The 13850-nt window shown below is 40.8% G+C and overlaps 1 protein-coding gene across 10 annotated transcripts in view; it reads right to left on the bottom strand.

The window, feature by feature from the left end:
- The window catches only part of PCLO (piccolo presynaptic cytomatrix protein), a 320809-nt gene extending 308101 nt beyond the window's left edge, over positions 1 to 12708 (bottom strand). For 8 of the 10 annotated variants that reach the window (XM_085083378.1, XM_085083396.1, XM_085083387.1 and 5 more), the window contains exon 1: positions 5270 to 6562. In XM_085083378.1, the coding sequence (XP_084939504.1) occupies positions 5270 to 6547 (1278 nt within the window). In that variant the 5' untranslated portion in view covers positions 6548 to 6562. Of the gene's footprint in view, positions 1 to 5269; positions 6563 to 12310 lie in introns of those variants that run through there. The other 2 variants (XM_085083444.1, XM_085083453.1) reach the window with 1 other exon arrangement.
- Positions 12709 to 13850: the final 1142 nt, after the last annotated feature.

The following is a 13850-nucleotide window of genomic DNA, read 5'->3' as shown; positions in this document are numbered from 1 at the left end:
AAAGCGTTGGGTTTTATTGGAGTTTTTAAAATCAATTTCTATAAAACTCATGATGATTACAACAGCTGATAATCAGATTTAGATCCTTGATTTTTTCTAGTTTGTTCTGCTTTACTTATATAACCCTTATATTCCCCCCAAGCTCACAGAGGGTGTACAGTTTCAAAGCTATTTTTCCTGATGTTAAAAAACTTAAGATTTTGTTATGTCACTACCCACAGTGATGGCAGTTTTATTCTTGTTTATATATAATTTCCAGTCCAAGTTTTATTCCAGTTCTTATGCACTACTACAACACAGCAGGGTCTAGACTGCAAACCACAGGGAATACTTCAATCAACGGCTTCCTTTACTGTCATGTAATCAACAAAGATTTAATAGAGTAATTTCTATTAATTTTATTGGAAGTATAAGCAAAACTTATCTGGATTCACCACAAGAATTACAGCCATCTTCCTTATTTTAAAAAATTATATATCGTTCTCCCTATACAACCTAATAATAATGACAATAACTAAGAAAATTAATGCCCTTCTGGCTGTTTAAATTCTGTTTAGTTACTGATCCTACTTCATGCCCAAGTATGTTTAGGGTACTTAGAGCTGCAGGACTTTAATAAAAACAAACACTAATAACAAAAATCATTATACAGATTTGAACCAAAATATTTTTAAATCAAATGTTGTGATATGATTGCAAATAAAAGCAGAGGCAGAAAGAAAGAAAAAAAAAATCAAGGCAATAGTTTGTAGTGCAATTGATACAGAAAATTTCTAGCCCTACCAAAAAAAGTAAAAAAAAGACATTTCTGCCCCCCAAAAAACTTAAAATAACAAAAAAAGGTAAATATTTCAGATAGGGTTAAAACAAATTTTTCATGTTGAATTGAAAAATGAATGTGCAATCCAGTAAAAAGTTCTACATGATCAGAGACCATACATTCCACTTTGAGATAGTGGACTGTTTAGGGCTTCTTATCCTTCCTCTTGGAATTTTTTATCCCTCTTCATTTTTCCATTATGATTAAGTCAGCTTTGATACAGACACATTGTTTGAAAAAGTAGTCAGAAATAATAAAATATTTTTTAAAATTCACTTTACCTCCACCCAGAGAGCTTTTGGCAAGTAAACAAATTCTACATCAACACACAGCTTCTGAGTATTATCTGAATGTACAATTTTCATTAAATATCTATGTATAAAATGATACCTGGCTCCAAAATGAATTTTAAATGGTCTCTTAAAAGAAAACTGAAACAATGGATGAAATACAGACTAATATAGATAAAATTCTTGTATAATAACCCCTCCTCAAAACCACCTAGAAGACAGGCATCCACATATGCAGAGATTCACATCCCAGGTGTGCTCAAGGAGCAGAGCCCACACACAGCCAAGTGTCCAACATTAACAGCTTTAACACTCCACTTGATCATCAGCTTTACAGATGACACCCATAAAGAATGTAATGACATTGTTATCACTGTTTAAGCCCTTGCTTAGTCTGTTTTGCTTATATTTTCCAACAACCAGTTCACAAGGAATGAAAATTTACTCCACCTATTGAGCATATGCACTGATCATTCAGATTTAACTATAGCAGCTCATGCTTTTTGCCTAGCTTCATCAAAAACTGTACATAAGCATTTAAAAAAATGGATAGTTCCTCAAGATATTTTTGCTCATTTTCAGAAAGCCTACTTCAATTTGAATGTTCTAAAGGGCTGAATCTTTTCTTGGGAAGTGCTGGCTTCTGTTGCTAGTGGTTCATTAGAAAATTAGAAAAAATAAGTTACCACGCAATAAAATATACACTTCCTACAAGGTTCTGATGTACATGAAAGGAAAATGGAATAGAGTACCAGTCCTCAAACCTGCTTATATAATTTTTTCCATTACTTTATGCAACTGTTGCTAGGCAGTCATGTGCCATGGTGATGAGCAGAGTATGAATACCTAGACAGATTAGAGAGACATATGTTACTGAACATTTATGTATGGTGTGTTTTCTCTCTAGACTGCTGTACAAAAGCAAGATGCCAACTATCCTTCTTTCCCAAGTGGACTGCAATGTCAGATGGTTCAGAGAAAGAGTTCAAGGGGTCTGACCTTGTGGCAATACAGGTATCACTTTCTGCTCTTAGTTACAGAGTTCTCTCTAGTGAGTTAAAACAGAGAGAGTGCATGTACTACTGTATTTTAAATAGAGGTTTAAATGAATAAAATTATTTAAATTTTTAACTGCACTTTTTAAATTGGCTTTACAATATATGCAATCCACTTCCTAAGCCAGTTTGTAAAGTTTGTTAAATTCTTTTCAGAATCAGCTAGAAATACAGGACATTGAAATTTAGGAAGATCTACACTGGAAAAATTACTCACTTGATTAGTTTTGGAGACTGAGCTACCTTGTAAGAAACTTGTAAGAAGAGTATTTTAGGAAAACAACTCAAGCAGCTGTACAAGGGAAAATTGTAGAAATCAAAAGTCAATATTTTTCTAAATAAATGCCTTCCACTCTCCACATCCAATTTGAAATTATTGTTTCCCAATCAGTAATGCATTTAACATAAGCAATAGAATCAGCAGTTATAAAGGACATGGGGAAAGCACAGTGCAGGATTCCAGAATCATGAAACATGGCAAAAAAAGCCAAAGTATAACAATACAGTCAGAAAATTCACAGGTAAGAAACAGATTTTTGGTCAACAATACTACAGGAGAACTGAAAATACAAGAAGCCAAAAGAAAAAACTTGCATCATAAACAAGAAAACTGACAGCCAAGTCACAAACAATGATTTTCCTGATGGAGGGGAAGAAATGGGTAAAGTATTGTAAAAAAGGAATCAGAAACTTTTGTTAATAATATACTGAAAGAAAACAGAAACTGGAAGGAAAATTTGATAATAACTCAAGCAGGACCCTTGGCAGCTGAAACAAGTGAATTTTTTGTATGTGCCAGAGTGGGTTCTATTACTTTGATCCCAATGTTCAGTAATAAAGTCAGCTGTGATTTTTGTCACACTTCAATGGCACACTGGAGCAGGACACCCACAACAAAGTTTCAGCAAGACAGCTGGTGGAGCAAAACTGAGCAAATGAGAAAAGCCTGAGTGGGAGTCAGGAGATTGGAACTAATGGCTGAATAAATTAGATGTCCAATACCTTCATTTACTGGAATGATTTCATCATGAAATAAATGCATATCCTGTGTTTATTTCAATGCGTAATATGAAATTCAAATCTGCTTTTACATATGTATGCAATCAGTTAGTCTTAAATGCAGCTGTATTTATTGTCTAAAAGTCCTGAATTTCACACTTACAGAGTACACACTTCAAAAACTAGTAGTTATTCACAGAATTTCCAAATACTTGGAAATCTTCGTATATAAACTCTCTCTCAAAACCTGTTTCATTTGAACACACCAAAGTTGTTGACCATTTCCATGGGAAATCTGAAGCTTTTAAAGGGAGACAAACTTGGGGCTCCAAGAGACTTCGGGACCACACCATGGAAATGAACTCAACACTCGCAAATAAATGTAAGAAATTGTGGCCTAAAAAGACTGTCAGAACTTGAAGGCAAAGAAAAAGGATTGTAACAAAACTTCCTCTTTGACTTCAATACATCACATTTCTTGCCTGTAATATATAAATATATCTTTTTTTACACCAACAGGCCAGAATGGCCTTTCTTCATGTAGATCCTGAAATATAGACACCTGGTTAGTTGCAGACACTCTGAGGTTTCTGCACACAGCTGTTCAGGACCCTCCTTGTCCAGTCTAGGATTTATTGCCAGCTATCTCAATCCTCAACTTCCCTAAACTCAAAGATAACCTTATACTCCTAAACCAAGCAATGAGCTACCTGCAAGTAGTTACTGCAATTAGCCTTTCAGGCTTAAATTTGCAATTTTAACAACAAATCAATAGATCATATTTCTGTATGCAAAAAGTCTGCTGTTTGTTACCAGGTACCCCCAAATAAACATGTGCACTGGAAAGTAAACCAACAGCTAGCAATGTCCTTGAATCATGGTGGTGCTGAGAACACAGGTTGCTCAGAAAGACTGCCAAGCCTCCTTAAAGATATTCAATACTGGCTAAACCTACTTTAGGTGACACTACTTTGAGCAGAAGCTTAGACTACACCATATTCAAAGGACCTTTCCAGTTTCAGAAATTCTTTGATTAAATTTTAAATATATAGGTACTATTTATCAGACTCAAAATACAGTAGCAGTCTGTACTTCTTCCTGTGTGAATCTCAGATCAGCTAAACTAATACCAAAGCAAGACAAAAAAGAGTTTTCCAAATATCCCTTCTGACTATTTATCATTAGTTAGCCTTTGGTGTCAGGTCCACAATGCTTGAATTTCTATAAATTTATAAAAGTGTTGGTACTGAAAATAAGCCCAAACTACATTGCAAATTTAAAATCAGCATATCCAGATGTGCAAGAAGCTGTTCAAGCAGTGAGAAGAGATCAATCACATGAAGCCTTATTCCCAAGCAGAGCAATAAAGGATATGTATAAGCAATAAATCAAGCTACCACAAATATCAGGTTAAAATAAATTCCTTTGAAGTCCTAATATTGATTTTTATTCCATTTTTATGCTATAGAATTACAGCAAGAATGGTGATCAAGGTTAGATATTGTCCACAGAGAACTTTCTTAACATCCCACGAGAACGAAATAACCACCATACCACCAAGTCAAACTCATGATTCAGGCTTTCAACTAATGAACACTGAAAACAGTTGTAAAGCAAATCCACTCCACATCCTGTTCTAAGCCACACACTCGAGATATGGAGACTGTTTTTTTTTTCTTAGTTAGTTTTCTTCTTATAGAAGTTCTTCTTAGTTTTCTTCTTATAGAAGAAAAAAATATTTATAAATATATATTTGCGAATGTGTATTGAGATCAGATTATAAACACAGACAGTGGGTGCTTAAAATCAATCAAAATGAGACAGAAGTCACATTGGGGTTTCTCCTCTTTTTATATGAAGAGATGAGAACATATTTTTAAATCTATATGAGTAGAGAACCATTACCTTCTTTTTTTTTTTCTCCAGTTTTGCTGCTTTACTCATAAGCAGTTTTCTGAAATAGCATTAATTTTTTCACTGAACTTGTTAAGTTACCATGATGACATACATCATGATAATGATGATACACATCTGATGTTTCAACACAACAAAAATAAACTTCATTCTTTGCCCTGGTAGTGAACATCAATTTGAAAATTACTCACCTCTGTGATATGAGGATTAGGATTGAATCCACAGAGGCTGCAGACTACAGTGTGACACTGGGTGCACGTGTTGTAGTTGGCCTTTTCAGGAGTGTGCAGCAGCAGCTCGGTGGTTGTACAAAGAGGGCAGAAGGTTTTCTTTGGGGTGGACTCGGGGGGTTGGCTTGCACCAGCTTGCTTTTGCTGCGGGGGTTTTTCAGGCCCTGGCTGCTGGCCGGGTGGTTTTGTAGGTCCTGGTTGTTGCGCCGGGGGCTTTGTGGGCCCTGCAGTCTGAGAAGGTGGTTTCGTAGGCCCTGCCTGGGGTGGCACTTGTTTTACAAGCCCTGTTTGCTGTGGAGGTGGCTTCCCAGATCCCGGCTGCGGTGGCTGTTTTGCAGGTCCCGTTTGCTGAGCAGATGGCTTTTCAGGTCCAGGTTGCTGAGAAGGCTGCTTTGGAGGCCCTGCCTGCTGGGAAGATGGCTTTACAGGGCCTCCTTGTCGCGCAGGCTGTTGCGATGGTTGTTTCGCAGGTCCTGGCTGCTGTGATGATGGTTTTGTGGGAGGTGGTGCTTGGGATGTCGTTTTAGCACTGTCTGGTTGCTGTGGGGATGGTTTTGCTGGGCCTGATGAAGGTTTTGCAGAAGTTTGTTGTTGAACTGGTTTCGCTGGTTCTGACGGTTGCGGCTGAGATTTTTGTGGTCCTCGCGGCTGGGGCGGTTGTTTCGCTTGCTCTTGCTTAGCATCTGCTGGTTGGCCATGGCCTGGTTTCTGAACTTGCTTTGGTTCCCCAGGCTGCTGCTGAGGCACTGGCTTGGAAGACTCAGTCTGTCTGGCAGGTCCTTGCTGCTGAACAGCTGGCTTCGGAGGCTGTGGCTGAGCTGCATGTTTCGCAGGGCTCCTCTGCTCCTCAGGTTTCCCTTGCTCTTTTGGGGTAACTTTTTGTTTCTTACCGGCTTCTTCATGGGTTGTATCTGAATCCGATATCAAATCAAAAGGATTGAATTTGTTCACAACTGAAGTGACTGCACTGAATGGACTGGCTTCTGAGAGGAAACTGGGCATCATACTTGGCTTCTGATCTTCTTTAAAATCAGTCCTGGATTTTGATTCCCGTAGACTAAGAGTGGAAGGGCTCCGTCCAGGTGCCCTTTGTTCTGTCTTCAGCACATCTACTGTTCTGCTTTTACTTAAACCTGGTGGTCCTGGATCTGGAGGCTTACCTGGTTGTCTGGGACGGTGGCTTGTATCAGGCTCAGGGTGTCTGCAGAGAGAAAATGTAATAAAATTAAAATAATGCATAATACTAGAAAAATGAGATAAAATAAGATGTATCAGTAAACCTGAAAGTGCACTGGTAGTGCTGTGAAGTTTCTCAGTGCTTAAGTGTTTTCAAGACTAAGGCTTATAACAAGGCGAGTGTAAAAAGTATTTAAAAAATCATTGTTCCTTAAAGGCTTATACAAATATTCAGTCATACATTGTTTTATTCTTTAGAAAATAATGTAATACTATAACATTTATCCAGACACCTCTTTTTTTTTCCAGAATTCTGAAGAACTCAAAGCTAGATCTTCCTATTATACCTATATCCAAATGATTAACTTTCCAGCTGCTCCTTGGTATACAAAAACAGCGGTACAGAAGACTAAAAGACACAGAAATGTCAAAATTAGCAGATTAAAGTACAGCCGTACAAAAAAACCAATGCACAATGCAAAATGCTTATGTACTTGTGTTCTGGTTACTTGTATAAAAATTGCATATATTTACAATTCAATATGCAGCAGGGATTTAAACTCCTAAAATTCATGTATGTTAAGGAGCACACAGTTCTTTGTTAAGTATTTATTTTGGCACCTATGCACTCACAAATCAGAAGAGTTCTCCATCAGATAAAACAGATGCCAGTTCACAGTTAGCCCTGAACCCTTTTACCTTTGTTTGCCAATAGCTACCATACTCTTTCTCAGCATCATCCCAGAAATTCCATCCCAACACTGCCCAGTATTAAAAAAAAAAAAAATCTCATTAGAGAATTGGGAAAAATCCTTGCAACAATATTTTGCTATATGTTCATACAGGAGAAGATGAAACTAAGAATGTAGGAACCAAAATCAAGAGCATGGCTTCACATGTGGCAAAGTATTCTACTTGTTGCTATACTTGGCTGTAGCTGGGGAAAATAATATTGTATTTGCTGCTAATGCTCAGGGATGTAATAAAATATTCTATTCAGTGCTATCACTGAGCTTCTGCTGGAAGATACGGTGTTCTCCTCAGTGTCACAGAAATACTGCAAATATAAAATTCTCGCTTTTCACTTTGAGAGAACCAGTCAACTGTGATCTTAGTCTTCCAGACATGACAATTCTTCTTGCGTATCCCTGAGCAAAATAAACAATCACGTATTACATTTAACTGCCTTCCTTGACAAATAAATAAATAAATGCACAATTTTGTTTAAGAGTTTTAAGAGTCTGCAGAACCGTCTACAGTAACCACATTAAAAAATGTATTTTACATTGTTAACGTCATCATGAGATTACCAGTGGTTCTGGTTAATAGTTTCCATTACATGGCTAGCAATGGCAATACAAAAGGACAAAGCTAAATGGTAGACATTTCTGTGTGTGTAATTCTCACGACACAGGATTGTTGTAATCTTGTATCTGACTTTTCTGTCAATTAAAAATTTCCACAAGTAATACTTGTCAACGTATTAACTATTAACTACAAACTATTTCCAGCCTTCCACAATTCCGTTTGTCCTTTCCCATTCTTGTGTGCATATTGACCACAATACTTGGAAATTTATGACCTTAATGTCCAACCCTGTGAAGTGAGTAGGTGTTTTTTCACTGGCGTCAGTGAACATTGATTAACTCATAAAGAGGATAGCTCAGAAAAGCCCAATGATAATCTAATTCTTCCAAATATTAGGCAACTTTGCTTGCTAAAAGAGTAATTTTATACTCTCGTGAACAACTAGGTAGGTCTACCTGCAGCTGTTTCTTCTTATTTAGATAAGCACTCTAGGTTCATCTGAAGAGGCACTGCTTATTATATGAAAACATTTCAACTAGTCTATTAGCAGCAGTCTGGTATACTTCCAGCACTCATGTTAGAAAATCTTCAAGTTCTTGGAAGGCTTCATTCAACAATGATAAGAGTGAAAAAGAAGAGGGGGAAAAAAAAAATCCACAGTACTATTGAAATTCTGTAAATTCTGAAAATCTGGTCTGGAAGTAGAGTGTCATGCCCTAACCTTACACTGTGAAGAGAGAGGGGATGGAAAAAAACCCCAAACAAAAAAAAAACAAACAAAAAAACCCAAAATGTTTTCAGAAATTTCACTTGGACTTTAGCAAGAAAAAGTAACTGTGAATTCCTACTGGAACAGAATTTTTCTCCAGCTTGCATTTTTGTCAAATAATATGTTCCACAAGTTTCCACCTGATCAGATATCAGGACTTGAAATGAGATAAAAACCCATGAATCTAGGAAATAAACTCAGATGATTCTCTTCAAGGCTGCTAGTGTATTCTGAAGACTTGACTTGTCTTGCCTTTGTACATAACAATGTTTCTAAGCAATGGAGACAGAGCGTGGTTAACTAGTGGAGGAAAAAGCATTGAAAAGACAAGCTTCTTGAGAAATGTTACTTCTGTCAAAAGCCAGGACTTGCTCCATTTACTTTGAGTTACCTGGGAGTTGAAGCCTTCTTTTCTACAACCATTTTACAACCGGCTACAGGCTGACATTGAAAAATTTAAATTGAACTGGAGAATTAGAATCCTCAAACTAAATCTTGTATTTATTTGAAAGAATTTTCTAACTTTCAAACATTTTGAATCATGAAAAACCCACAATTGTTTTAAAGCCTTCAAACCAGAGCAAATAAATGAAATAATTAAGTTCTCCTTCACATAATGCTTTTCTTTGGGCTGCTATGTTTCCCCTCACTTTGGTCTTTGATTCATGGAACTCATCTCTATTCATTTACATATCACAGCCAAATCAAAGATTACTTTGGAGTAAGCAGAGATTTAACAAAAAGACTATTGGTCTAGTTCTTGAATTCCATAACTATAAACACCTATTAGGAAGGTATGCCTTTCCTCATTCATCAGTATAAATAGTTTCAAAGACAAATGCAGCAACAATGCAACTCAAAGACAGTTAGATCTTCTCATGTTTACTGACAAGATATGTATGAACTTACACATACCCCAGTGACTAAACTTTTTTTTTTTTTTTTGGTCAATAGACTGATGACACTAAGGATATATATTTTTTCTGGAAAATACACCATAAATATACTTCAGAAATGTGACAGTCAGCAAGACTTCTTAGAATTTCCTATCAAAATGCAGCAATTTTTTTATTGATATCTATTGTGAACAACTCAATCAACTGGAAGAAAAAAAAAAACAACACTCCAAGCAGATGTATTACACGGTCATATATTCAGCTGATCATCTATTCCTTTCAGATATAGAACAGTTCCTCAGCAAGTGGACACTGGCACAGTTCCAGAGTCATTTGATGAAGCTGGAACAAATGGAACTTCCTTACAAATTGACTGTGTTTGTTTCAGACCAATTTCCCAACCATGATTTTCTGAAGACTGGTAATTGAAATAGGATAGAAAGATTTCCACAGATCCTAAACATTTGATTGGAACCTTGAGAATAAAACATTTTAAAAAAATAGGAAGTACATCTGAATAGGCAGTTAACTTTAGGAGCTCTAGATCTAAATGCTTACATGAAAATTCACAAGGCTTAAAAGCTCAAAGCCTACAGAAATTCTAGAAGGTACAAAATTCATTTTAAGGTGGCAACTACATTACCTGGCACATACATTACTTACTATTTAAAAAGTCTGCATTTGCAAAAATTGTTACCCCAGAACACTAGCAATCATGAGGAATTTGTACACTTTAAGACTAGGGTTACTTTGGGAGCAGGAATGAAAGCACTTAGAATAGGAAATGATTATTAACCTCTAATGTGATAATGGAAATCACAAAGGAAAAATCCAGTTAACATGTTAAAAACTGACAGACACTACAATAAGGACACTGCTGAACTGAAAGCTGGAATTCCTCTTTTGATCACACTTAACATCTGAACTGGGGAAAAAAACAAACAAACAAAAAACCTAGTTCCAGTTTTAGTCTGGAAGAGGGGGATCCTTAATACTTAAAAGAGTCTTACTCCAAGGGTTTTGTTTGTATTGGGTTCTTGATAATTGCCCGTACCATTCTTGGTACATCTCAATAGCAAAGAGAGGTGGGCAAGAGGAGAAAATAAAGCCACAAAACAAGAGACAAGACAAGTAGTAACTTCATTACAGTGAGACAGGAACAAAGATACTATGATGGGAACTGCTATAATAGTCAAAGCTGACATCCTGACATAAGGTAAAGGCTGTAATTCACAAATTTAGAGTGCCTTTTCTTTAAATAGAGGGTGGAAGTATGGCATGCTAACAAGATCAAAGTAGCTTCTCACATAAGTATGTTTGTAGGAAAGCAGCCATTTATAAATGCAGAGATATTCGCATTGTAAAGAGTTCAGCCTATTCTGAAATCTTGCAAGAATATTTATCTTACTTTTTACTAGAATATTAGCAAGAAAATAAAGTTTCAAAGGACTTATGTCTTTGTTCATAGACAGTTACACAAAATGGAATTTTGAGCTTAGTTTAATGGAACTAAAGCATATTTCTTTTCCTCATTAACATCTATAGAAGCTGACCAGAGACCTAAATTGAATGGAAAATTTTATTTTACACACAATGGTAATGCCTGATCAATAATTAAACAAGACATGAAATAGAAAGATTTGACTTCCAGTTTTAAAAAATGGAGACCATCATCTCAGGTATAACCTCAGTGACTCCAGTAATTTGTCCAAAAATTAATTTAGTCCCACCCTCCTTGCCTCTCTTCTAGAATTCACTTATATAAACCTGGTATTATATAAACTGAATATGCATTTATGTGGGGTGAGGTCAATGCGCCATGAAACAGTTAATGGAGAAGGCTCCTTTCAGCTTCCTCCTTCAAGACAAACAACACACCCAGCCCCGGAGTCGGAGAGCAACAGAGGCGCCGGCCTTGGATGACGGGCCGGGGTGGGAGGAGGTGCAGCACCGCGGACAGCGACACGGGGCCGGGCAGGGCTGGTGGCTCAGCACCGCGGACAGCGACACGGGGCCGGGCAGGGCTGGTGGCTCAGCACCGCGGACAGCGACACGGGGGAGCGGGCTTGTTGCACGTCGGGCTGTGAATTTGCTGAGGGGCAGGGAAAGAACGGGGAAGGAGATTACCCCAGCCTTCGCAGAGGCACAGTGAGGTAAAGCCATGACTATCCAGAACACTGAATGCCGTGGGAATCAACTCAATCTATTATTTGGCTTCTCCCCTTACAACAAAAGAGGGGGGGAAATCGAGAAGAAAAATAAGGGAGAAAAAATAGACTGAAACGGACCTCCTCAACCCATGACTATTTAATGAAGCCAAATGATAGTTGTAGAGGTTCAGAACTGGCAGAGTAACAGCCAGCAAAGGTATTATGCCCAACAGCTTTGGAAGATTCAACAAGATCCTCTCTCCAGACGCTTGCAGAACCCATCCGCCTCGGGGGAGAGCTTCCCTGGCTACAACCAGAGTCGTGGGGCATCCAGCCCCGTAAAGCACACACCCGCACACAGAAAACCAGAACGGTGTCTGCACAGCTCTCTCTCCCCGCCCTAGACACAGAAACTGCCCGTGCTCCAGATCAGTGCAAGGGAAGAAAGGAGGGCGCAGCCCACGGAACTGGGGACCGCCGTTATCATCAGAGACCACTGTAGTGGGAAAAACCAGAGGGTGCAGGCTCCGTCCTGGTGCCCGCGCCCGGGCAGCCACCCCTTCCCTCCCTCTGCCAGCAAAATGGAACACCGGCTCCGGGTGCAGCGGGCCCGGATCGTATTGCGACTCGCCCCCCGCCCCACCGCGAGGAGACGGAGAAGGGGGAAGGGAGGAGCGGGAGAAGGGAGATTTTCCGTGCATGCCTTTGCATGGGAGGCGGCTCCGCGCCGGCGAGGTTCCCTCTGGGCAGCCCCTGCGCCCTTGACATGACAGCGGCGATCTGCCTCCTCTCCTCCTCGCTCAGCTGGCTCAGGTCCGCCTCCACCCCGGCCGGGACCAGGCTCTGCAAGGGGGCCGCGGAGCCGCCGCCATCCCCGGCTGCCGCCGCCCCTTCGGGGAAGGCGCCCATCCCTTCGCCTCCTTCCAGGCTCGCCTCGTTGCCCATGGCCGCCGCGGCTCGCCGCCTCTCCCGCCGGGCGCAGACCGGGCTGGGGGGCGGCTCGCAGCCGCGCTCCCCCGCGGGCGCTCAGGGCTCCGAGGCCGCCACCACGGCCCCGAGCGGCGGCAGCGCCGGGGCCGGGCTGGGACTCGCCGGCTGCCGCCGCGGCTGCCGGGGGAGTGCGGCGGTGCCGCCCGCCGCGCTCCGCCGCCCCGCGCAGCGCAGCGCATGCTCCGGGCGGGCGGCTCCCCCCGCGCTCCGGCCCGCCCCGCGCCCCGGCTTTAAAGGCACCGCCGCCCCCGCCCCGCGCACCCGCCGCAGCTTCGGCGGCCGAGCGGGGACCCGCTGCCACCCCCGCGGGTGCTGCCTCTCGCTCTCCTCCTCTCTGCGTACAAGGACGCGCTCACGAGTAGTCAGAGCTTGAAGGAGCCTCGCTTGCCCAAAGCAAGAGTGAGAGGGACTGGAAGACACGCCTGGAGGGCAGCCCCTGAATCAGACCCCTCAGAGTAGAGCCAATGAGGTCAGGTTGCTCCACACCTCGAACAGCTGTTTTGAATGTCCCGACGGATGGAGATTTTACAGCTTCTTTGGGTCTCTGCTTCAGTGCTGGACCACCATCGTGATGACTGGCTCCACGATGTCAGTGTCATTCCAGGACTCGTGAGCCCCAAACTGGACACTGGACTCCTAATGTAGATTCACAATGGCTGGACATATTGAGAAGAATCATTTTATCCAGCCTTCTGGCCACACTTAAGCTAGCAGACGTCAGTCTGCCTCTGGCATTCTTCATCACAACAGCACACGGCTGAAATGTGTTTCATCTGGAGGTTTCCTGCAAAGCTGCTTTTGGGACAAGCTACCCTGATGCATGGAGTTACTCCTTCCTAGGTATAGGACTCTGCACTTGTCATTCTTCAAGAGGTTCCTGCCAGCTCATCCTCCCACTTGTCAGTGGCACTGCCTTTCAGTTTATCTACTGCTCTCCGAGCTGGGATTTGCTGAGGGTGTATTCTATGCCTTTGCTCACATCAGTAGCAGAGACGTTGCATATCATTAGTCAGAAGGATACAAATAGTAACATGCCAACAGTTGGACGTGATACAAATAACCACAACCAGTTTGAGCCTGATAGTTCAGTCTATTTTTCATCCACTGTACTGGTCTCCCTAATTTGGCTATAAGGATGTTATAGTTGATCATGCTGAAAGCCTGATGGAGTGATTTGCCTGGGGTTAAACACATGCTGTCTGTTTTTAATAACCTTCCTGTCCTTTGTCTGCTTGGACGTGGCTGCTAGGAGG

The sequence above is a fragment of the Lichenostomus cassidix genome, chromosome 1Aa (assembly GCF_008360975.1).
Source record: "Lichenostomus cassidix isolate B80296 chromosome 1Aa, HeHo_3.0, whole genome shotgun sequence".
In the NCBI taxonomy this organism is placed as follows: domain Eukaryota; kingdom Metazoa; phylum Chordata; class Aves; order Passeriformes; family Meliphagidae; genus Lichenostomus; species Lichenostomus cassidix.
Note: the sequence above shows the minus strand (reverse complement) of the source record. Positions and strands in the feature narration are given on the sequence as shown.